The 24,216-nt window shown below is 40.0% G+C and overlaps 1 protein-coding gene across 1 annotated transcript in view; it reads right to left on the bottom strand.

Annotated features, from left to right (window-relative positions):
- LOC140188456 (protein kinase C zeta type-like) overlaps positions 1 to 24,216 on the bottom strand; it is a 394,997-nt gene that overhangs the window by 303,674 nt on the left and 67,107 nt on the right. The window contains exon 4 of the mRNA XM_072244743.1: positions 22,602 to 22,652. Within this exon, the coding sequence (XP_072100844.1) occupies positions 22,602 to 22,652 (51 nt within the window). The remainder of the gene's footprint in view (positions 1 to 22,601; positions 22,653 to 24,216) is intronic.

Here is a 24,216-nt window from a genome sequence, read left to right as displayed (position 1 = left end):
CTAAAAAGTGCAAAAAACAGAAATACTGTATGTTAAAAAAAGTGAGGTAACGTCCAAGGGTTCAATGTCCATTTAGGAATCGATGGCAGAGGGGAAGAAGCTGTTCCTGAATTGCTGAGTGTGTGCCTTCAGGTTTCTGTACCTCCTACCTGATGGTAACAGTGAGAAAAGGGCATGCCCTGGGTGCTGGAGGTCCTTAATAATGGATGCTGCCTTTCTGAGACACCGCCCCCTGAAGATGTCCTGGGTACTTTGTAGGCTAGTACCGAAGATGGAGCTGACTAGATTTACAACCCTCTGCAGCTTCTTTCGGTCCTGTGCAGTAGCAGCACCACCCCCCCCCCATACCATACAGTGATGCAGCCTGTCAGAATGCTCTCCACAGTACAACTATATAAGTTTTTGAGTGTATTTGTTGACATGCCAAATCTCTTCAAACTCCTAATGAAGCATAGCTACTGTCTTGCCTTCTTTATAACTACATCGATATGTTGGGATCAAGTTAGATCATCGGAGATCTTGACACCCAGGAACTTGAAGCTGCTCACTCTCTCCACTTCTGATCCCTCTATGAGGATTGGTATGTGTTCCTTTGTCTTACCCTTTCTGAAGTCCACAATCAGCTCTTTCGAATCGTCTTACTAATGTTGAGTGCCAGGTTGTTGCTGCGGCGCCACTCCACTAGTTGGCATATCTCACTCCTGTACACCCTCTTGTCACCACCTGAGATTCTACCAACAATGGTTGTATCGTCAGCAAATTTATAGATGGTATTTGAGCTATGCCAGGCCACACAGTCATGGGTATATAGAGTTGATTGTCAGCGAGGAGGATATGTTATCACCAAACCGCACAGAATATCGTCTTCCAGTTAGGAAGTCGAGGATCCAACTACAGAGGGAGGTACAGGGGCCCAGGTTCTGCAACTTCTCAATCAGGATTGTGGGAATGATGGTATTAAATGCTGAGCTATAGTCGATGAACAGCATCCTGACATAGGTGTTTGTGTTGTCAGGTGGTCTAAAGCCAAATGGAGAGCCACTGAGATTGCGTCTGCCGTTGACCTATTGTGGCTCTGAGGCAGGAGTTCAGTATAGTCATGACCAACCTCTCAAAGCATTTCATCACTGTCAATGTGAGTGCTACCGGGTGATAGTCATTAAGGCAGCCCACATTATTCTTAAGCACTGGTATAATTGTTGCCTTTTTGAAGCAAGTGGGAACATCCACCTGTAGCAGTAAGAGGTTGAAAATGTCCTTGAATACTCCCAGTAGTTGGTTGGCACAGGTTTTCAGAGCCTTACCAGGTACTCTTTAGTTCCCCAACGGTAGGCAATAGCAAACCACCATTGCTAGGTACTAGGTTTCCTAGAATCTACTTGCTAAGAAAACCATGGTCAAACTCACAAAATGTATCACACAACAACAGCATCAAGAGGATCTTCAAAACAATTCTGAAGATGCTTCACTCGGTAGGGTTGATTCTGGTCAGCAGGGGATCCCCGACTGTCATTAAGCTACTGCTCTTAAAATGCAAGTAACACAGAAGAAAATTATTGCCACTTGGAATGCAAGAACCCTGTATCAAGCAGGAAGATTGGACAAAGTGATAAATGAAATGGAAAGACTAAAGATTAACCAGAGAAATTAGAGAAGTTCGTTGGATAGGTGCTGGAACATGTCAGAATAGAAATAAAACACTAATTTATTCTTGTGGAACATCCCATACTAATGGAGTAGGAATTCTTATGGATGAAAACATGGCAAAACATGGTTTTAGGACATTGGGCAATATCAGAAAGAGTGCTCCTTGTTAGATTCAGAGGACAACCATTTGATTTAGCAATTATACAGGTATATGCACCAACAACAGATGGAACAAATGAGGATATAGATAAATTCTATGAAGAGCTTGAACAAGTAAAGAATGGATGCAAATCTCAGGATATTGTTATTGTCATGGGAGAACTAAATGCTAAAGTAGGACAGGATGCTGATGGAAATACCATAGGAAAATTTGGACTAGTGGAAAGAAATGAAAGAGGTGAGAAATGGGTAGAATGGTGTAAGATGAATAATCAGGTCATTATGAATACCTACAGTGGTATGCAAAAGTTTGGGCACCCCGGTCAAAATTTCTGTTACTGTGAATAGTTAAGTGAGTAAAAGATAAACTGATTTCCAAAAGGCATAAAGTTAAAGATGACACATTTCTTTAATATTTTAAGCAATAAAACTTTTTTATTTCCATCTTTTACAGTTTCAAAATAACAAAAAAGGAAAAGGGTCCAAAGCAAAAGTTTGGGCACCCTGCATGGCAGTACTTAGTAACAACCCCTTTGGCAAGTATCACAGCTTGTAACCACTTTTTGTAGCCAGCTAAGAGTCTTTCAATTCTTGTTTGGGGGATTTTCACCCATTCTTCCTTGCAAAAGGCTTCTAGTTCTGTGAGATTTTTGGGCCGTCTTGCATGCCCTGCTCTTTTGAGGTCTATCCACAGATTCTCGATGATGTTTAGGTCAGGGGACTGTGAGGGCCATGGCAAAAACTTCAGCTTGAGCCTCTTGAGCTAGTCCATTGTGGATCTTGAGGTGTGTTTAGGTTCATTATCCTGTTGTAGAAGCCATCCTCTTTTCATCTTCAGCTTTTTTTTTTAACAGACTGTGTGATGTTTGCTTCCAGAATTTGCTAGTATTTAATTGAATTCATTCTTCCCTCTACCATTAAATGTTCCCTGTGCCATTGGTTGCAACACAAGCCCAAAGCATGATCGATCCACCCCCGTGCTCAACAGTTGGAGAGGGGTTCTTTTCATGAAATTCTGCACCCTTTTTTCTCCAAACATACCTTTGTTCATTGCGGCCAAAAAGTTCTATTTTAACTTCATCAGTCCACAGGACTTGTTTCCAAAATGCATCAGACTTGTTTAGATGTTCCTTTGAACCTTTTGAATAAAATTTTTGGTAGGAAGTAATGTCTTGCAAACCCTGCCAGAGTTGCTGTGCATCTGATGCTGCCTCCAACCTCATTTGAAATTGTCTCTTCGCCCTTGAAATCGCCCTCCACAAATCATATCTGGTTTTCTGGTACAGGCCTGGGTCACCAAACGTGAATGCCACAGATGTAGCCTTCAGCAGATGATCTACCTCCTGGTTCATCCATGGGTTTTGGTTTGGGAATGTACAGTTAGTCTTTGTGGGCACACACTCATCCACACATGTTTTAATGAAGTCGGTAACAACTGCAGCATACTCATCCAGGTTCGAAGAGGAATCCCTGAATACAGTCCAGTCCACCGATTCAAAGCAGTCCCATAGGCACTCCTGTGCTTCCCTTGTCCATACCTTCTTCTTCCTCATTACTGGTGCTGCAGTCTTCAGTCTCTGCCTATACTCAGGGAGTAGAAGTATAGTCAGGTGATCAGACTCCCCGAAGTGAGGGTGTGGAACAGCGTGGTAGGCATTCTTGATGGTAGTGTAGCGATGGTCCAGTGTGTTGTTTACAGAACAATACAGAACAAAATACATTACTAATAGTACTACAGTATGATAAACTATATTAGTTCCTAATAGTTATTGACAGTGGAATTCATCCAGTGTACACAATGAACAAAATCAGCACAGACACCTAGTGTAGATAATGGACTGTCTTCATACAATGCTATTGACAACTGCATCCTCCAAATTTTCATTTCGTTGTAACATTCAAGATGATTGTCGATATTTTCAAATTCTTCATAGTTCCTAACTTGTTGAAGTAGTGAAATCATTTCATTTTCACCCCTGGCCATTTCCGGCATCTCCAAGCCTAAACACTTGAAACCACAAGTGACCAAAAAAGTTCTAAATTGTCTGCTTTTTTTTCCACAACTATCAGTGACAAAAATCACAAACACATGAAAATGACACTCTAAGCATAGTGTAGTATCTAATGGCCACACAAGTGCATGTGACTGACGCTAGCTAGAACCTGTTCAGCTACAGTATCCTACTCCAATTAAGCAGCAGAATGCCCTAAATAAACAAAGAAAATCTGGCAATATTCTCGATTAGTTTTTGTTCTTTAAGAACTGTTTCAAATAAGCGGCTACCCCGATTAACCAGAATTCACTGTATATAAAAGAATTAAATTAAATAAGTAGTGTAAAAAGAGAGGGGGAAAAGTGAGGGTGGGTTCATGGGTTTAATGTCCGTTAAGAAATCTGATGCTGGTGGGGAAGATTGAGTGTGTGTCTTCAGGCTCCTGCACCTCCCCCTTGATGGTAACAATGAAAAGAGGGCATATTCTGGTTGATCAGGATCCTTAATGATGGATGCTGGCTTTTTGAGGCATCGCCTTTTGAAGGTCTTCTTGATGCTGGGGACGCTAGTGCCCATGATGGAGCTGGCTGTGTTTACAACTCACCATCAAATACCTCTCTATTATGATAATCTAATTTATCAACACTTGATAATTACCAGTGGCCTTCTATGGTCCTTCAAGTGCTTGTTCAGATCTGATTGCTCCTGCTTCGGCAACACCTTCTTCGACAGTGTCTTCCAATTGCAGCCACCCTCTCTGGGTGAAAGTACTTTCTTCAGATCCCCTCTAACCATTTCATTCCTCATCTTAAATTTATGACTTCTCATTTTAGGAGCCTTCATTATGGGGAGAAGGTTTCTCCATTTCAATCCTATCAATATCCTTCACAACTTTTTATACCTTTGTTAAGTTCTGCCACTACCCCCTAGTACCTCAGCCTCTTCCACTCACTGCAAAGAAACTCAAACTACCTAATTTTCTCCTCATAACTATCACTGCATTGCACCCAACTTCCTCGTGAACCTCCAGTACATTATCTCAACAACCAAATCCCTCATAATATGGTGAGCAGCATAGCATTACTTTACATCCTTCTTCCTGAGCCTCACCAAAGTTTCACAAAGTTATTTCTTGATCCGTATGCTTTTATATTCTGTGCCCCGGCTAAAGAAGGCTATGTGATTTACTTCACCAACTTATCTACTTCTGTGGTGCCACTTTCAGACCTGTACACCCATGTCCTTCTGTTCCCCAATATTCTATGTCGCCCTATTACAGCCTCCTCCCAAAAAAAACATCCCTCACACTTAAAAAGAGGTCAATAGTTCAGTTTGGATCAGCCAGCATCAAAGCAGCAATGTTTAGGCCTAGGATCTAAGCACATTTTCTAGCACTACCAGGTGTACCTTAACTGGGTTGTGAAAATATCACATGTATGTTACATGTACAGTACTGGATATCAACCCATTGTTCACAACTTGTTGAGTTGCAGCTATCAGTTATGTCAGGAACAGAGAAATAATCAGAAACTGAGTTAAGACGTGGAAGTTTTTTTTAAAAAAACAAATTAATTCAATTAATCAACACTTGTTGAACCACAGTGTTCACTTAACAAGTAAGCTTGAAGCAGTTGCTTACAAAATTCTTCATGAAAAAATGCATAGAAAGAGAGTCAAAGTAAGAGCTGAAGATGCGAATAAAGGGCACTGTGTAATCGTTTTCCCTTCAAAAGAAAAGCAGCCACTACTGCATTTGACGAGTTATGCAGATAATACGAAATGACTAAGAACAGTAATAGTTATTTTGAAAATCAAGGATGCAACCTTTGCAACATGGGTCAAAATCCCCGGAGGAGTTTAATTAGTTCAAACAGCCAATGAGGAATTGCTACCAACGTTTAAAATTTGCAAGGTTAAGTCCTTAGACTAAACGCAAGCATTGAAAGAGGGGGGAAATGTATAGATGCTCTTGTAAATTAAAAGCTGCACAATATTGCTGTTAGAAACAATTTCATCCATTTGAAATCACAGTGTGGTAAAGGTTTGCAAGACACTGTGAAGCCTGATAAGTGCAATCAATGGCACTAAAAAAGTCTTAAATTTAACTTTGCAATTTTTTTTTACCTGTGAAGAGTAGACAGATATAAATACCTTTGTTTCGATTTCCAAACCAGAGTATCTTTGGAAAACAATGGATGACCAAACAGAAAATATACAGTTGCTGATAATAATCATAAATTGGAAGAATGATTAAGTATTCAAGAACACATAAATTATATAAACCTGAGATTTGTTTGCTTACAGGCAGCCACAAAGCAAGAAACCCGAAAGAACCCAATTAAAAAACAATAAAGAACAACACCCAATGCAATGCGCAGAGGAAGAGAAGACGACTCAAATCATGAAAACAATAGAAGAGAGCACAGCATTCCAAACCAAATTGAGTCCTTAAATCCAAATCCCCAGAGCAGCCTGGAGTAGGCCCAAAGCCTACTACCAGAAGACACAGGAGCAGAATTAGGCCATCTGGCCCATCGAGTCTGCTCCGCCATTCAATCATGGCTGATCCTTTTTTCTATCTCCTCCTCAACCCCAGTTCCCGGCCTTCTCCCCGTAACCTTTGATGCCATGTCCAATCAAGAACATATCTATCTCTGCCTAAAATACACCAACAATCTGGCCTCCACAGCTGCATGTGGCAACGAATTCCACAAATTCACCACCCTTTGGCTAAAGAAATTTTTCCGCATCTCTGTTTTGAAAGGGTGCCCTTCTATCCTGAGGCTGTGCCCTCTTGCCCTAGACTCTCCCACCACGGGAAACATCTTGACCACATCTACTCTGTCTAGGCCTTTCAACATTCAAAAGTTTTCAATGAGATCCCCTTCATCCTTCTGAATTCCAGCGAGTACAGACTCAGAGCCATCAAACGTTCCTCATATGATAACCTTCTCATTCCTGGAATCATCCTTGTGAACCTCCTCTGGACCCTCTCTACTGCCAGCATATCTTTTCTAAGATGAGGGGCCCAAAACTGTTCACAATACTCAAGGTGAGGCCTCACCAGTACCTTATAAAGCCTCAGCATCATATCCTTGCTATTGTATTCTAGACCTCTTGAAATGAATGCTAACATGGCATTTGCCTTCCTCACCACCCACTCAACCTTGCAAGTAACCCTTCAGGGTTGCTCTGCACAAGGACTCCCAAGTTCCTCTGCATCTCAGAGTCCTGGAATTTCTCCCCATTTAGAAAATAGTCCACATGTTTATTTCTACTATCAAAGTGCATAATCGTGTGAAGCTCACAGAGATGAAGCACTGCAACTGGGGCAGTCTCACAGCCTCAGCGTCATGGAGAAAGGAGTGAATATCGCTGTAGTGTGAGCGAAATTGGCCTGAGTCTTCCCTCTGGTCCTAACACCCTGCCTTTCCAGTCTATCACGGCCAGTGTTTAAATTGTCCAAATAGCAGACCCTGCCTTGCATGAGGACCCGGGCCCTGCCGCAGAAAAACGCTCCGGGCCGAGACCTTGCCACCCAGCTTGAAGCCATCCTTGACCTATGCAAATCGGCTCGGCATTTAGAGCAATCCAACCTCACACCCAGGTTAGTTTGACGGGCATTGAAATTCCTTCTCTCCGAATCTTTCACTCCAACTTTATCTGCATCAATTTTGCAATGCACCAGCATGGCTCATCCCTCAAATTCACTTCATTTTCACTTGCCTCTTCATTGTAATGCAGTGATAGTTTACCACAATTTACTTCAGAAAAGGTGTTATTCATAATGTTGTTAGTCAAAATAATACATACTGTATTTCCTGCTCGGGATCAATAAAGTACTTATTATTATTATTGAATTGAATGGAATTGACTTTATTTCTTACATCCTTCATATACATGAGGAATAAAAATCTTTACATTGCGTCCCCATCTAAATGTGCAATGTGCAATTTATAGTAATTTGTAATAAATAGTATGTACAACAGGACAGTCAATATAACTTAGAAATACAATTGTATCAGTGTGAATTAATTTGTCTGATGGCCTGGTGGAAGAAGCTGTCCCAGAGCCTGTTGGTCCTGGCTTTAGCACTGCAGTACCATTTCTCAGATGGTAGCAGCCGGAACAATTTGTGGTTGGGGTAACTTGGAACCCCAATGATCCTTCGGACCCTTTTTGACGTCAACTGTTATGTCTTCCATGATGAGGATGCCGTCGAGTTCACGGATGGAGTCACGTGCTTCATCCAGAAGTGCACTGGCGATGTTGTCCCCCAGAAGTCATTAAGGGTCTTCCCGAACCAGAAACCCTGGATCAATAGTTATGTGCGAGCAGCACTTTCTGCACGACATAGAGCTTACATTGCCAGCAATCAGCAGGAGCTCAAGAAAAGCAGCTACGATTTGCGCAAAGCTATCAAGGCTGCGAAAGAACAATACAGGGAGAAGATTGAGTCAAGATTCACAACGAATAGCACACGTGTCTTGTGGCAAGGGTTACATACCATCGCAGACTTCAAAGCCAGACGTAGTAATGCCACCAACATCATGGCCTCTCTCCCAGATGAGCTCAATCACTTTTACACTTGGTTCGATGTCGCTAACTTTGATCCTCGGAGGAAAGCCACCTTGGGGCCAACCTGCAACCTGGTCATCTCTAAGGCTGAGGTATGCAGATACTTCCAACGAGTGGATAGTTGCAAGGCTGCAGGACCAGGCAGCATCCCAGGGCGAGGTACTCAGGATGTGCGCAGCACAGCTGGCAGGTGTGTTTACAGACATTTTTCATTTCTCCCTCACCCAGTGTAGAGTGCCCTCCTGCTTCAAATTATCTACCATTGTCCCTGTACCAAAAAAGACCAAGGTATCATGCCTGAACGACTGGCGTCCTGTCGCACTCACATCAATAATAAGCAAATGCTTTAAGAGGCTGGTCAAAGACTACATCTGCAGCATGCCACCACCCAAACTGGACCCCCTACAATTCGCCCACCAACACAACCGATTGACAGACGACACAATAGCCACTGCTCTACATACCCTCCTTACACATCTAGAGAAGAAGGATGCTTATGTGAGAATGTTGTTCTTGGACTACAGTTTAGCATTCAACACCATAATTCCATCCAGCCTCGATAGGAAGCTCAGAGACCTCGGCCTTGTCACTGCCCTGTGTAGCTGGATCATGGACTTCTTGATAGGTTGCCGGCAGGTGGCAAGAGTGGGCTCCCTCACCTCTACCCCTCTGACTCTCAACACAGGAGCCCCTCAGGGCTATGTACTAAGTCCCCTCCTTTACTCCCTGTATACCCATGACTGTGTCGCCACCCACAGCTCTAATCTGCTAATTAGATTTGCCGACAACACTACATTGATTGGTTTAATCTCAAACAATAATGAGGTGGCCCACAGGGAAGAAGTAATCTCTCTAACACAGTGGTGTCAAGAAAACAGCCTCTCCCTCAATGTCGCAAAAACAAAGGAACTGGTTGTGGATTACAGGATGAATGGAGACGGGCTAACCCCTATTGACATCAATAGATCTGGGGTTGAGACGGCAAACAGCTTTAAGTTTTTCAGCATCCACATCATGGAGGACCTCACGTGGTCTGTACACACCAGCTGTGTGGTGACGAAGACTCAACAGCGCCTCCTTCACCTCAGATGGTTGAGGAAGTTTGGTATAGGCCCCCAAATCCTAAGAACTTCCTACAGGGGCATAATTGAGAGCATCCTGACTGGCTGCATTACTGCCTGGTATGGGAACCGTACCACCTTTAATTGCAGGATTCTGCAGAGTAATGCAGATAGCCCAGCGCATCTGTAGTTGTGAACTTTCCACGATTCAGGACATTTACACAGACAGGTGTGAATAAAAAGCTGGAAGGATCATTGGGGACCCGAGTCACACCAACCACAATCAATTCCAGCTGCTACCATCGCAGTATCGCAGCATAAAAGCCAGGACCAACTGGCTCCAGGACAGCTTTTTCCACCAGGCCATCAGACTGATTAACTCACACTGATTTGAGTATATTTCTATGTTACATTGACTGTTCTATTTATTATAAATTACTGTGATTGCACATTGCACATTTAGACGGAGAAGTAACGCAAAGATTTTTACTTCTCGTGTATGTGAAGGATGTGAGAAATAAAGTCAATTCAATTTTATGCACCGGTCTCTGTAAATGTCCTGAATAGGGAGAAGTTCACATTTACAGATGTGCTGGGCTGTCCGCACCACTCTCTGCTGAGTCCTGCGATTGAGGGAGTTACAGTTCCCATTGCCAGACAGTGATGCAGCCAGTCAGGATGCTCTCAATTGTGCCCCTGTAGAAAGTCCTTAGGATCTGGGGACCCATGCCAAACTTCTTCAACCGTCTGAGGTGAAAGAGGTGCTGTATGTACAGACCACGTGAGATCCTCAGTGATGAAATTTAGCAAAAAGTGAAATGCAAATAAAATGAGCAAGAAATGGAAAAGATGAGAATTGGGGAAAACAAGCATAATGATGTCCATAGTTTATTATGAGCAACACACAAAAATGCTAGAGGAATTCAGCAAGTCAGGCATCAACCATAGAAGGTAATAAACAGTTGACACTTCAGGCCGAAACCCTTCAAAGCTGTTCCTTACATACGCATCTATAATTTTAAAAATTATGTTTCAGGGAAATGGGAACTTTCATGAAGCTCAGAATTCAGCAAATTAAACTAACCAGCAAAATGAAGTCTATCCATCATCTTCAGGAATATAGTGACCTGAATTAACAAGAGAATTCGTCAGGCACAATGATCAAATACTGTGTGTTCATTCGCAAACACTCCCCTCAGTCTATCTACCGCATTCACAGGTGTTGTACTGTGAAATAACCTTCATTGAAGATCATTTATAAAGTAGGCAAGAAAACCCTGAAGCAACTCTGATGAATAAAATGACACTGACTAAGCAACAGCAAATATAGCCAAGACTAATAAAGTCTGTACTGGCAGAGCAGACTGGGTCAAAATTTCAACAGCTGAAAGCAGATGAAAGTTGTAGCAGAATACAACCTCACTTTGTCTTGGCCAATTGCCTCCGGATGGAAGTCACATTTTCAAGAATTGGTGGAAGCCCATGTTCAACATCTCAATGTTAGTACTCATGCAAAGGCATTTTCCTTTGAACAACCTCTCTCAGAAGACTATCAAAATTCAAATTAAATAATTAATCAAAATACATATACGTCACTGTATACAACCCTGAGATTTGTTTTCTTGCAGGCACACTCAGTACATCCAAGAAACATAATACAATCAATGAAAGACAGCATCCAACAGGGCACACAAACAATAAATGTGCGAAAGACAACAAACTGTACAAATACAAAAGAAAAAAAAATAATAATAAATAAGAAATAAATATCAAAAACATGAGGTGAAGAGTCCTTGAAAGTGAGTCATAGGTTGTGGAAACAGTTTTTTGATGGAGCTAGTGAAATTAAGTGAAGTTATCCCCACTGGTTCAAGAGCCTCATGGTTGAAGGGTAATAACTGTTCCTGAACCTGCTGGTCAGAGTCCCGAGGCTCTTGTTCCTGATGCCAGCAGTGAGAAGAGAACATGACCTGGGTGGTGGGATTCCTGAAGATAGATGCTGCTTGCCTGCAACAGCACTCCGTATAGATGTAGAAATTATGAATAAAAAGATAGTGCCAGACTACTGCACTTCAGCTAATGTGACTCAAATGATTGGCTGGTCATTTTGTGTTGGTAAGGAGAATTCTAGTCAATGATGTAACTTTAGCTACTTGATTATTTATTTGTTATTTCTTGGATACACAGGAGTCTTCAGATGATGCAACCTGGAGTTAAAAGACTGTCTATCTCTTGCCGCAAAAGCTGCCCAATTCACTTAGTTCCTCCAGCTTTTTTTTCCCTCAAGTTATTTCCTGCCAAATTTAACTACTTTGCACATGTGGAACCACACTCAATCAAAAGATTTTAAAAAGTTGCTCTGTCATCATCAATAGGGGAAGTAATGTTTAGTTTTATCCAATATTTGGCCAATAATAATCTATAACAGCATTGCTAAATTCAAACACATCCATTTATCAGCTATAGGAAAATATAAAGTTTCGAGCGTCAGTTGTCTTCTACTATTTGGCCAAAGAGGTAGAATGGAGATCAATCGTCAACCTCACAGATCAGCTGTAATTTGTGATAAAACCCATTTGAACATAGCTAAATTTAAAAGCAATAACTTACTATATTATACCAGAGTTTTGTCTGTGGACTGAGACATTGGAGCAGGCCTCGCTCTACGGATGCTGCGTAACCTACAGAATATTTCTAACGTTTATTGAGATTATAGAATAGAGTTTGGTAATTGACCACATAACTGTGAGTCTCTACACTAGGTCTACAGAGTAAATCACCTTCTTTATGCTATATTTAGCTCTTTTCAGATCACCTCAACACAAAATACAAATGTCAGTTTCCATTCTTTGACTATAGCTTAGCCTTCAACACCATAATACCAAATAAGCTCATCTCTAAACTCAGAATACAAACCTAGTCCCTAAAGTCAGCAAAATTAAAGAATTGGTTGTTGGCCCAAGGAAGTAGGTGGGGGAGTGGGGTGAGGGGCAACAACCCTATCCTCATTAACAGAGCTTTCTTGGGAATGCCAGAAGATTTGGCATGTCCACAAGGATCCTCTTGAACTTCCACAGATGCACTATGGGAAGTATTCTAAATGGCTACGTATCAGCTTAGTTAAGGCAAATGCTCTGCTCTTGACTCTGTAGGGAGTGGTAAATATAGGACAGTGCTATATTATATGACAGGCTCTTCACTGCCTTCTATCCAGTCCACCTTCACAGGGCATTGCTTCAGGAAAGCTCATAGAATTATCAAGTATGCCTGCCACCCTTGCCATTTCTTCTATCTTCTGGCATTGGATAATACATACAGACCTAAGAACAGAGGTCTTCCCTACTGCTATCAGACACATGAACCAATCAACTCTTTCACACCCCTTCCGAGAGGCATTGCCATGCTCTTGTATACTTAATTTTACCTTTCTCAGATATTTTGTCATTGTTACTTTGGTATTCTTGTTGCAAAACTTCAGATTGCACAAGAATATTTGCACCATTTTGCATTTGTCATTGTATTATTGCTGTACTTATTATGACCATGTATATTGTTTACTCTATGAGCTTCATGTAAACAAGGAATTCAATTACACCTGATGTACATGACAATGGAAAAATCTAATCACAAAATTACATACAAGAATCACCTGCTAGTAAAAATGTGGCAAGACAATATTGAACATTAAGAGCAGAGAAATGAGGCTTCGTCAAAACTTACTTTTCCAACCAGTTTCAATCTGAAATTTCCAAAAACATGCACAGTGGTGAAACAGTTAGCACAACGTTTTATAGCACTGGCTGCAAGATTGGAGTTCTAGTCCGGCATCTGTCTTTAAGGACTTTGTGTTCTCCCTGTGGCACATGGGTTTCCTCTGGGTGTTCTGGTTTCCTCCGATGTTCCAATTACGTATGGTTAGGATTAGTTAGTTGTGGACATGCTATGTTGGCACCAGAAGCGTGGCAACACTTGTTGGCTGCTCAGCACAATCCTTGCAAGCAAAACAAGTGCTACACCTGTCCCTATGCCTCCTCCCTTACTACCATTCAGGACCCCAAACAGTCCTTCCAAGTGAGGTGACACTTCACCTGAGAGTCTGCTGGAGTCATCTACTGTATCCTGTGTTCCTGGCGTGGCCTCCTGTATACCAGTGAGACCGACGTAGATGGGGACACTGCTTCTTCGAGCACCTAAGCTCCATCCCCCAGAAAAACACAGATCTCCCAGTGGCCACCCATTTTAATTCCACTTCCCATTCCCATTCTGACATGTCAATCTATAGTCTCCTCTATTGTTGCGATGAGGCCACATTCAGGTTGGAGGAACAACATCTTATATTCTGTCCGGGTAGTCTCCAACCTGATGACACAAACACCGATTTCTCGAACTTCCAGTAATGGTCCCCACCCTCTCTCCTTCACCAGTCCCCATCCCCTTTTCCCTTCCTCTCCTTATTTAAAAATCCCTTCCTTGCCTGCCCATCTCCTCCCTCTAGTGCTCCTCCCCCTTTTCTTTCTACTATGGCCTTCTGTACTCCTCTATCTGATTTTCCCCTTCTCCAGCCCTGTATCTCTTTTACCAGTTTCCCAGCTCTTTACTTCACCCCTCATCCCCCCCCCAAGTTTCACCAATCACCTTGTGTTTCTTCCTACCGTCCCTCCACCTTCTTACTCTGACTTTTCATCTTTTTTTCCCCAGTCCTGTTAAAGGGTCTTGGCCCAAAACATTGACTGTACTCTTTTCCATGGATGCTACCTGGCCTGCTGAGTTCCTCCAGCATTTTGTGTGTGTTGCAATGCATTTCACTGTATACTTCGATGTACATGTGACAAATAAAGCTAATCCAGATCTAGATTTTATTCCTTGACCTTAGTTACCAGAAATAACCTCAATAACCAGAGATTCAGTTCTTCATTCAAATTTACAATACAGATTCTGGTTAATTTTAGAACCAGTACATTTTGATCCAAATTAGCTGAAGTTTCAAGGAAATAGTTAAAAAGATATAAAAAAAGACAAGCTGAGCAACAAATTATGTATTTAAATGAAATACAGAACAAATTAGAACACTATCAAAACTTGTATGGTACTATGTATTTGTTCTTAATTGTTATCGATGCTGGAATTCATCCAGTATACATTGCTGTGTTCTTTTGATTGACTGTAAATGAATAAAATCAGTGCAGATAATGGACTGCCTTCACGCAATGCTTTCAACGATTGTATTCTGCAAATCTTCATTTTCATTGCAACATTCAAGATGATTGTCGATACCTTCAAATTCTTCATAGTTCTTACTGAAGTAGTGAAATAATCTCATTTTCACTCTCAGCCATTTTTAGCATCTCCAAACCTGAATGCTTGAAACTGCAGTGCATAATACAGTTCTGGAATTGTATTACCACTTATTTCTCGCAAATATCGGAAACAAATATCATTTCTTTTGAACACATACATATACACACAACCAATGTTATTTAAAAATTGTTCACTCCAAGCACGGTGTAGAGTCTAACAGCCAAACAAATGTACATACTTAACATTTGTTTAAAACAGCTTGGAAACAGTCTCCTGTCCCAAGTAAGTGGCATAATGACCCAAATAAATGAAGAATATTCTAGGTAGTTTTTCTTATTAGTTTTTGTTTTCTTGTTGTCTCAAATACTGTACATGGCTGTCCCAATTAACCAAAGGCACTATTAACCAGAATCCACTGTATTTCAAGATCTTTCAAGTGCTTTAACCAATGCAAGTAACGCTAATGGAAAGAATACGGAACATCTCAGCCTTCAGCCTTTTTATCAATTGTCATTTTTTGCTCACAAAGCATGCAACTAAAATGTTATGTTTCAACACACCTTCATGTATGAGAAGACAACAAGTTAGCTGTTACCAGATATATCAGGGTCAAAACTAATCCAAATCAAAAACTACCCTCAAGAAGTCACTGCAAGTTAGAAATTAAAATATGGGACTTGCTACAAGTAGTTGAGACTAATAACAGTTTATGCTTCTAAAAGTAAATAGACTTGGGAGGAAGGCATTGAACAATATATTAACAGGATTAGATAAAGCTGAGGAGCAAATGTTTCCATGAGTCTGTTGAAACCTGTATAGCTAAGTGGTCTGTTTCTAGGCTGCAAATTTATTAAAAAGCTTGAAAGCTAATCTGCTTCTCCTCATCCTTGAGCATGTGTGCTAAGGACAAATGTTGCACAACTGTGTTTCTGGATTCAACTAAATGCAAACAAATTAAATATGTGCCTGCACCATTCTAATTTCCATACTGGAAGGCATATATGTGCATGATAAATACTCAGAAAATTACTTTTTTGGTTTTAAAGATAAACATTCCTTCTGGCAAATATCTTTACAATGTCACCAACTGAGGGGAAATCCTGCCACTGTTTGCATGTTCTTCACATGACCATGTGGGTTTCCTCTGAATGTGATTTTCTCTCACATTCCAAGGACAAGAGGATTAGTAACGGTTTGTAAAGTGAAGGCATGCTATGTTGTAGCCGGAAGCATGGTGACACATGCAGCCTGCCCCCAGCACATACTCGGACTGTGTTGGTCATTGACGTAAATGATGCATTTCACTGTATGCTTCGATGTACATGTAAAAAGTAAAGCTAATCTAACCTGTGTTCTCACAGTTATGACTACCATAAGAAATAAAAAGAAAGATCGCAGGCAATGCTTTAATTTGTGCACAATTAGTTGAAGAGTACTCTTAGTTATTTGATGTGTAATCAAATTTAAAGCAAAAAATACTGAGAAATTAGAGGATTGGGAAACTTAAAAATACCAGCAGAAGGCAACTAAAAAAGCCATGGGTTGGGGGGGGGTGGCGGGGAGATGAAATATGAAGATAAGCTAGTGAATAATATCAAAGAGGATAACAAACGTATTCTCAGACATAGTAAGAGTAAAAGAGAACCACGAGTAGATAGCGGATCGCTGGAAAATGACACTGGAGAGGTAGTCACTGGGGACAAGGAAATGGTAGACGAACGGTATAAGTATTTTACTACTGTCTTCCCTGTAGAGGACACTAGCAGTATGCCAAAAGTTCGAGCTTGTCAAGAGCAGAAGTGAGTACAGTTGCTATTACTAGGGAGAAGGTGCTTGGGAAACTGAAAGGCCCAAAGGTAGATAAGTCACCTGGCCCAGATAGATTATACCCCAGGATCTGAAAGAGATAGCTGAAGAGATTGAGGAGGCATTAGTAATGATCTTTCAAGAATCAATAGATTTTGACATGTTTCCAGAAGACTGGAAAATTATAACTGTAACTCCACTCTTCAAGAAGGGAGGGAGGCAGAAGGGAGAAAGGCAGAAGAAAGGAAATTATAAGCCAGTTAGCCTGACCTCAGTGGTTGGGAAGATGTTGGAGTCAACTGTTAAGGATGTGGTTTTCGAGTGCTTGGAGGCACATAATAAAATAGGCCAAAGTCAGCATGGTTTCCTTGAAGGAAAATCTTGTCTGACAAATTTATTGGAGCTCTTTGAAGAAATAACAAGCAGGATAGACAGAGGAGGATGTTATGTACTCGGATTTTCAGAAGGTGTTTGACAAGCTGCTGCACATGAGACTACTTAACAAGATAAGAGTCCATGGTATTACAAGAAAGATACTAACACAGCTAAGAACATTGATAGGTTTCAGACATCCCCCAGGAGGCAAAGAATGGGAATAAAGGGAGCCTTTTCTGATTAGTTACAGTGACTAATGGTGTTCCGCAGGGGTTGGTTTTGGGGTTGCTTCTTTTCATGTTGTATGTCAGTGATTTGGATAAGGGAACTGATGGATTTGTGGCCAAGTTTGCAGACAATACAAGATAGGTTGAGAGCAGGTAGTGATGAGGAAGCAGGGAGGCTGCTAAAGGACTGGGCAAAGAAGTGGCAAATGGAATACAGTTTCGGGAAGTGTATGCACATGCACTTTGGTGAAGGAAGAAAAGCGTAGTCTATTTTCTAGATGGAGAGAAAATTCAAAAATCAGAGGTGCAAGGGGACTTGTCAGATCTCATGCAGGATTCCCCAAAGGTTCAGTCAGTGGTGACGAAGGCAAATGCAATGTTAGCATTCATTTCAAGAGGACTAGGACATTAAAGAAAGGATGTCATGTTGAGGTTTTATAAGGCACTGGTGAGGCCTCTCTTGGAGTACTGCGAACAATTCTGAGTCCCTTAATTAAGAAAGGATGTGCTGACATTGGAAAGGGTTCAGAGGGGGTTCACGAGAATGATTCTGGGAATGAAATGCTTATCATATGAGGGGCGATTGATGGATCTGGCCTTTACTTGCTGGAATGTAGAAGAATGAGGGGGAACTGTGAAACCTATCGAATGTTGAAAGGCCTAGATAGAGTAGATGTGAAGGGGATGTTACCTGTGGTGGAGGGAGTCTAGAACCAGATGACACATCATCAGAATAGAGGGACATCAATTTAGAACTGAGATGAGAAGGAATTTCTTTAACTAGAGTGTGGTGAATCTGTGAAATTCGTTGCCACAGCGGCTGTGGAGACCAGGTGATTGAATGCATTTATGGCAGAGGCTGATAGGTTCTTGATTAGTCGGAGTGTGAAAGGTTAAGGTGAGAAGGCAGGAGAATAGAGTTGAGAGGGAAATGAATCAGCCATTATGAAATGGCAGAGCAGATTTGATGGGCTGAATGGCCTAATTCTGCTCCTTTGTCTGACGGTCTAATATGTCACATAATTACTCCACAAAATTAACCATGCCAGTACAGTCTACAAAAACCCTCTAAAGTTCATTTAGATATATTTAAATATTGATAAATTGCTTACAGTGTGTCTAATTATATAAGGAGTGGCTTATCTGGACAAAGAGACAAATCTCACATGTCAAACCTGTCCAGAAACCCAGAAAGACTTGCCAGTAACTAAGAATGCAGAACTTTCAAAACAACTGGTAACAAAGTCATCACACAAAGTTTAGGCATAAGACTGCCCTGAACAGGATGTACAGTCAGGTTCCTTTCTCTTTGAAAAGTCACACTGCAACTTACGTTAACCTAATATCTACTCTTTAAGAAGGGAGAGAGGCGAAAGACAGGAATTATAGGCCAGTTAGACTGACTTCAATGTTTGGCAAGATGTTAGAGTCAATTATTAAAGATAAGGCTTTGGAGTACTTGGAGGTACATGATAAAATAGGCTGAAGTCAGCATGGTTTCCCTTAAGCAGAAATCTTGCCTTACAAATCTGTTGGAATTCTTTGAGGAACTAACAAGCAGATAAACAAAGAGCATCAGTGGATGTTGTTTGCCTGGATGTTCAGAAGTCCTTTAACAACGTGCCTCGCATGAGGCTGCTAAAGAAGAGCCATTGGTATTACAGGAATGATACTAGCATGGTTAGATGATTGGTTGACTGGCAGGAGGCAAAGGCTGGGAATAAAGGGGGGCCTATTCTGGTTCATTGTCAGTGACTGGTGGTATTCTGTAGGGGTCGGTGTTGAGACTGCTGCTTTTCAACGATCTGGAATATAGAACTGATGACTTTGTGGCCGAGTTTGTGGATGATACAAAGATAGGTGGAGGGGCAGGCAGTGTTGAGGAAGCAGGGAGTGTGCATTAGGACTTGGACAGATTAGAAAAATGAGCTAAGTGGAAGATGGAATATAGTGTGGGAAAATATATGGGCATGCACACTGGTAGGAGCAATAAAGGCGCAAACTCTTTTCTTAATAGGGAGAAAATACACAAATTAGAGCTGAAAAGGAATTTGGGACTCCTGGTTCCATAAAGTTTAACTGGCAAGTTGAATCAATAGTAAGGAGGGCATATTCAATATGAGCATTTATTTCGAGAGGACTGTAATGCTGAGGCTTTATAAGGCATTGGTCAGATTGCATTTGGAGTACTATGAGCAGTTTTGAGCCTTGTATCCAAACATGTATTTGCTGGCACTGGAGCAGGCTCACAAGAATGATCCCAGGAATGAAAGGCTTAATGTATGAGGAGTGTTAGATGGCTCTTGGCTGGAGTTAAACTTCAGTGCAGTTTAAAAGAATAACGGGAGAATCTCATTGAAACTTTTTGAATATTGAAAGCCTAGATAGAGTAGATACAGACAGGATGTTTCCAACAGTGGGAGAGTCTTGGAGCAGAGGGCACAGCCTCAGGTGTCCCTTTAGAACAGAGATGAGGAGGAAATTCTTTGACCATATGATGTGCTTGGGGATTTAAAGCAGTTCCAAATATCATTCAAATTTCAGCCTTTGCTGAGAGATGGTTCCAAGAAACGAGAAATGGTCCGAATTTTGCCAACTCTGGAACCTTTATAGTTGGATGGCACCAGGGCATTTGTCTTACAAATGTTAAGTACAAGGCCCAGGGTGTTTGTCTTGCAAATGTTAAGTACAAGATTTCACACAATCTGATAAGTGTGTAAATAAATAGCTTCGCGTTAACGACTAGATGAAACACATAGCAACAAAATTGATCTTTGCATCACAAAGTATGTACAATTACTGTATGGACCAATAAAGCTAACCAGACACAACTTTAAAAAAATAAAGTCAAATTCCAAGCAGTTAATATATTCTGTCATAGTATAAAGTTTTTCCTTTCCTTGCTGTCTTTTAAAAAAAAGCATTAAAACGTCAATGTACATCTAACTCACTATTATATTTCCGGGAAAAAAAAGGGTTATTGATTGGATTTCTGAAATATATCCCATCAATTATAACCTCTCTCCGGAGTAGCTGACAGTGAAGAGTTCAGGTGTAGTCTGATAGGACATTAAAACAAAGTTCAACAAATGCTCATATGCAATATCCTGCAGTTCTGATACAAGATCTTTGACCTCAAAACAATATGTTTTGCCCTCCAAAGATGCAGCCTGGCCTAGTTATGATCCATATTTTCTGCTTTCTTATTTTTTTAAACAATCACAATATATTATTTCTATTTAAATGGCATCTACTTTCCACCACTGTGTCAAAGTGTCTACTTTAAGAATTTCCAGCTCAGCCAAAATCAAATGATCAAATCACTGTGCAAGTTAAAGAGATTCCAAGCATTTTTACCCCAGCTAAGTTTCACTGGTTTAGTAGGTAAATATTTCCCAGAATTTAATATTCAATTTGACAAATTCAATCATCTTCAATCATACATCACTAAAATTATTCTGCAACATCTTTCAAACCAACAGCCTGTATCATAATGCTTTTCTTGCACTGGCAGTGAATGTTCAGAAACTTCATGCAAGGTCAATCTAAGATGTTATTCCATTTATCTCTATGAATGCAGCGAAGTGTTTCTTGCACTTTCTTTTTATTTCTGCCATTTAGAACATCTTTTTTTAACTTCACCACCCTTCCCCCCATTCCTGTCTTCCAACATCCCGTAAGCATGCTTCCAATTCTTCTTAATTGCCAACTATCCCTTTTATTTTGCTGCTCTGAATTATTTGTTTAACTTTACCAGCAAAACCTGTATACTCAACAGTTAATTTTATAAGCAGCGTATTTTATAGCTTTGACAAGGGTGGGACACAAGGTTATTTTTCATGCACTGCAATTTAAATACATGGAATATATTAAAGCACAATTACAACTTGGAGAATATCAAATATGGAGAACAAAATGCAAATAAAAAGTTCAGTTTGTCCTGTTTGGAAAACGGTTAAAAGAGAGGGAAAAAAACATGGTACAATAATATAGATGAAAAATTATTTCTGAGATACAATTATTCTGGTTTCATCACAACTGATGAGATCCAAGAGTATGACATTCTTTCATTTAATAACCTTTAAAGGCCTAATACTTTCAAACAAGTGATTATGGTTTCAGTAAATTGCATGTGCACAGTTGGCTACATATTAAAGGTGGTAATATAGGTCGTATTAAGTAACACAGTAGTGATAGAAACCAGGACCCTCAGTTATCTTCCTTCCATTATTACAAACTAACATATTCATTTGGGGGAGAGATTACATATGTTTATGATGGCCATAAAAATCATGGAGTGAATGATTAAATTAGTTATGTGTGAGAAGTCTATTTTCATTATACCTAAAGGATTAATAATATGGACTTAGACAAGGAACATAGATAGGATGCTTCTGCTAGAAATAAAGATGGTTTAGGCAAAAGAGCAATTGTAATTGAACAGGTACAAAGCAATCAAGAAATAAAGGGATTAGGAGCTTGTAAATATGTTGAGGGCGCACTAGAAGAAAACAATATTTGGCAGTCAATGAGAAAAGAGGATAATAAATCAAACAGAAAAATGAATTCTTTGCCAACAAAGAGCATTCCTTCTTTGGTGGCTGGGGCATTAAAAACCATTTTGTATTTGGGCAATTATCCAAATGCTGGCAATAATCCTGTAACAGCATCACTGGCCAATAATTTTTTTTGATGTGGAATAATCAAGGATATTACTATAGGAGTAATTTACTTTTTTAACCTCTTTGTACCAACACAAGATTTTCTCTTACCTTAGTGACCTATCTATGGAATTTCATTATGTGGTTAAAGTTTTATACTGCTTGATTTTTTTTGTGCACTGAATGTACTGAGCTGGAAGTGGGAAAGGGTGGGGAAACAGTACACCAAGTAATATCATCAAAGAGTTACAATTGGTGCACGTTTGAATCAGACCTCCCAGAAGTTCTTCAAACTCCCCCCCCCTCCCCTACATTATTTCAGGTTTCTGTAAATCTTTATAATAGATCCAAATTCTGGAAGGTGTGGAACAATATAGTAGTTACTTTATGGAACACTGAATCCAAAATCTTTGGCAATAATTCAAAAAATGCAATTATAAATTCCACTGTAGCAGGACATTATTAAACACATTGTGATAAAATTAAACACAAAGCATAAAAATCCCTAGATGTGAACATTTAGTTCTAAAAGGTTTCTAATGAAGTGCAACCTATTGACTTTATCTAATCTGGTCCACGACTCCAATTCAAACCATTTCTGAAGTGGTTTAACAAGTCTCCAAGTTATATCAAAATGCTTCAAAGAACTGCAAAAGTTTAACAATATGGTTCCACTACTAAACTTGAAAACCGAGCAACAGGAATAAATGCTGAAATTTGTAGTAATGCTTATATTCCAAAATTTAAGAATTGCTCACAGTATATACATTTTCCAATAAACAAAATGGTACTTACTGTTCTCTCCTGGGCATGGCATGCCTGGTTTTTCAGGAATGCTGGGAAATACTAGGTGAAATGAAGAGGGCAAAATTTTAAGAAAAGGATCAAGAAAGTGGTACATACTTTGTAATAATAAGCTACTGTAACCTATCTCCCTTAAAACATTATCTTTGTAAGAAATAGCATCAAAGCCTAATAATCCATTATTCAAATATTCATAAAGTTCAAGAGATCATCATCTGGCTCACAGGAGGGTCTCAATTTCCACACTCCATTGAAGCTCATCTGATTCTGTTTCTAATACTTTCTTCAAACAAACCTAGGTCTGTCCCAGTTCCCCTCCTCCCTTTAAACTTACCAGATTAACCAAACCATTTATTATATCAGAAGCAGAATCAGAATCACATTTAATATCACCAGTATATGTCAGGCAATTTTTTAGCTTTGCAGCAGCAGTACATTGCAATACATGATAAATAAACAAAAAGTGTGAATTATAGTAAGTGTATTTATATATAAAATAGTTAAATTAAGATAAGTAGTGCAAAAGAACAGAATTTTTTATAAAAAGTAGTAAGGTAGCATTGATGAGTTCAAGGTCCATTTAGAAATCAGATGGCACAGGGAGAAGAAGCTGTGTAACAATTAAGGAACAGCAAATTTAAAACGTGCTGGAGTACTAATAAGGACTAACATCCAATAGTACAGAACACCTAGAGGAATTTTACTGTATTTGCTTCCAATAGTTTCTGTAACCTTTGGATCTTTCTCCCTCTTCCTCACCCACGCTAATAATTCTCTTACGCTTACTGTGCTCATGGTTTTCTTCCTTTATTTTCTTTTCTTTCCTTAAATTTCACTTTTTTAGTCTTTACCCTTCATATTCTTCTTTTAAATCCATGTTTTTCTTTACCTTGTCTTTACTCAATGATTTTCTATTCCATCTACTTACTTTTTAGAAATGTCATACCAGCATAGGCAGGACTTCTGTCATCAAGAAGACTTCATAATACCAGCTTATTTAATTGATAAATCAATATTGCGTTCAGGGCTGTCAACAACAAAACGTCTCAAGAAGCTTCACAAGAACATTATCAAACAAAACTAAGGAGAGATTAGTTCAAATGATCAAAGATAGTAGTATAAGCAAGCATTTTCAAAGAGAGGGTGCAAGAGAAGTAGAAGTTCAAAAGCATGGGGCTGGGAAGCTGAAAGCACAGCCACCAGCAGTGTTTATCCACAGCCTAAAACTGAAGGAATGCAGATAATAGCTACAGAGTTCAAGGAGATTACAGAGACAGATAGGTGGATGGGATTTGGTACAATCACAACAGAACATCCAAGTTTCAGGTGACCTCGTTTAAAAAATTAATCAGCAGGGAAGTAAGGACAGGATCAACTGATAGTGCAGCAGTGGAAATTATAAGACTTAGTAATGGCAGAACTATCTAAACAAATCTCAAGACTGAACAGTAGACTAAAATTGTAAACAGTGTAATTCATAAGTATAAGTCTGAAGACAGGTAAGGGAGAAGGGCAGAATAAATGGCTAAGCAGCTGAAATTTTGGGAGGGGAGATGAGACGGAATAAATATCCTCAAGTATTCATAATATTTATGGAACCTCAATA

This window comes from Mobula birostris, chromosome 27, assembly GCF_030028105.1.
Source record: "Mobula birostris isolate sMobBir1 chromosome 27, sMobBir1.hap1, whole genome shotgun sequence".
NCBI lineage: Eukaryota > Metazoa > Chordata > Chondrichthyes > Myliobatiformes > Myliobatidae > Mobula > Mobula birostris.
The sequence above is the reverse complement of the archived record's forward strand: the minus strand, read 5'-3'. Positions and strand labels throughout refer to the sequence as shown.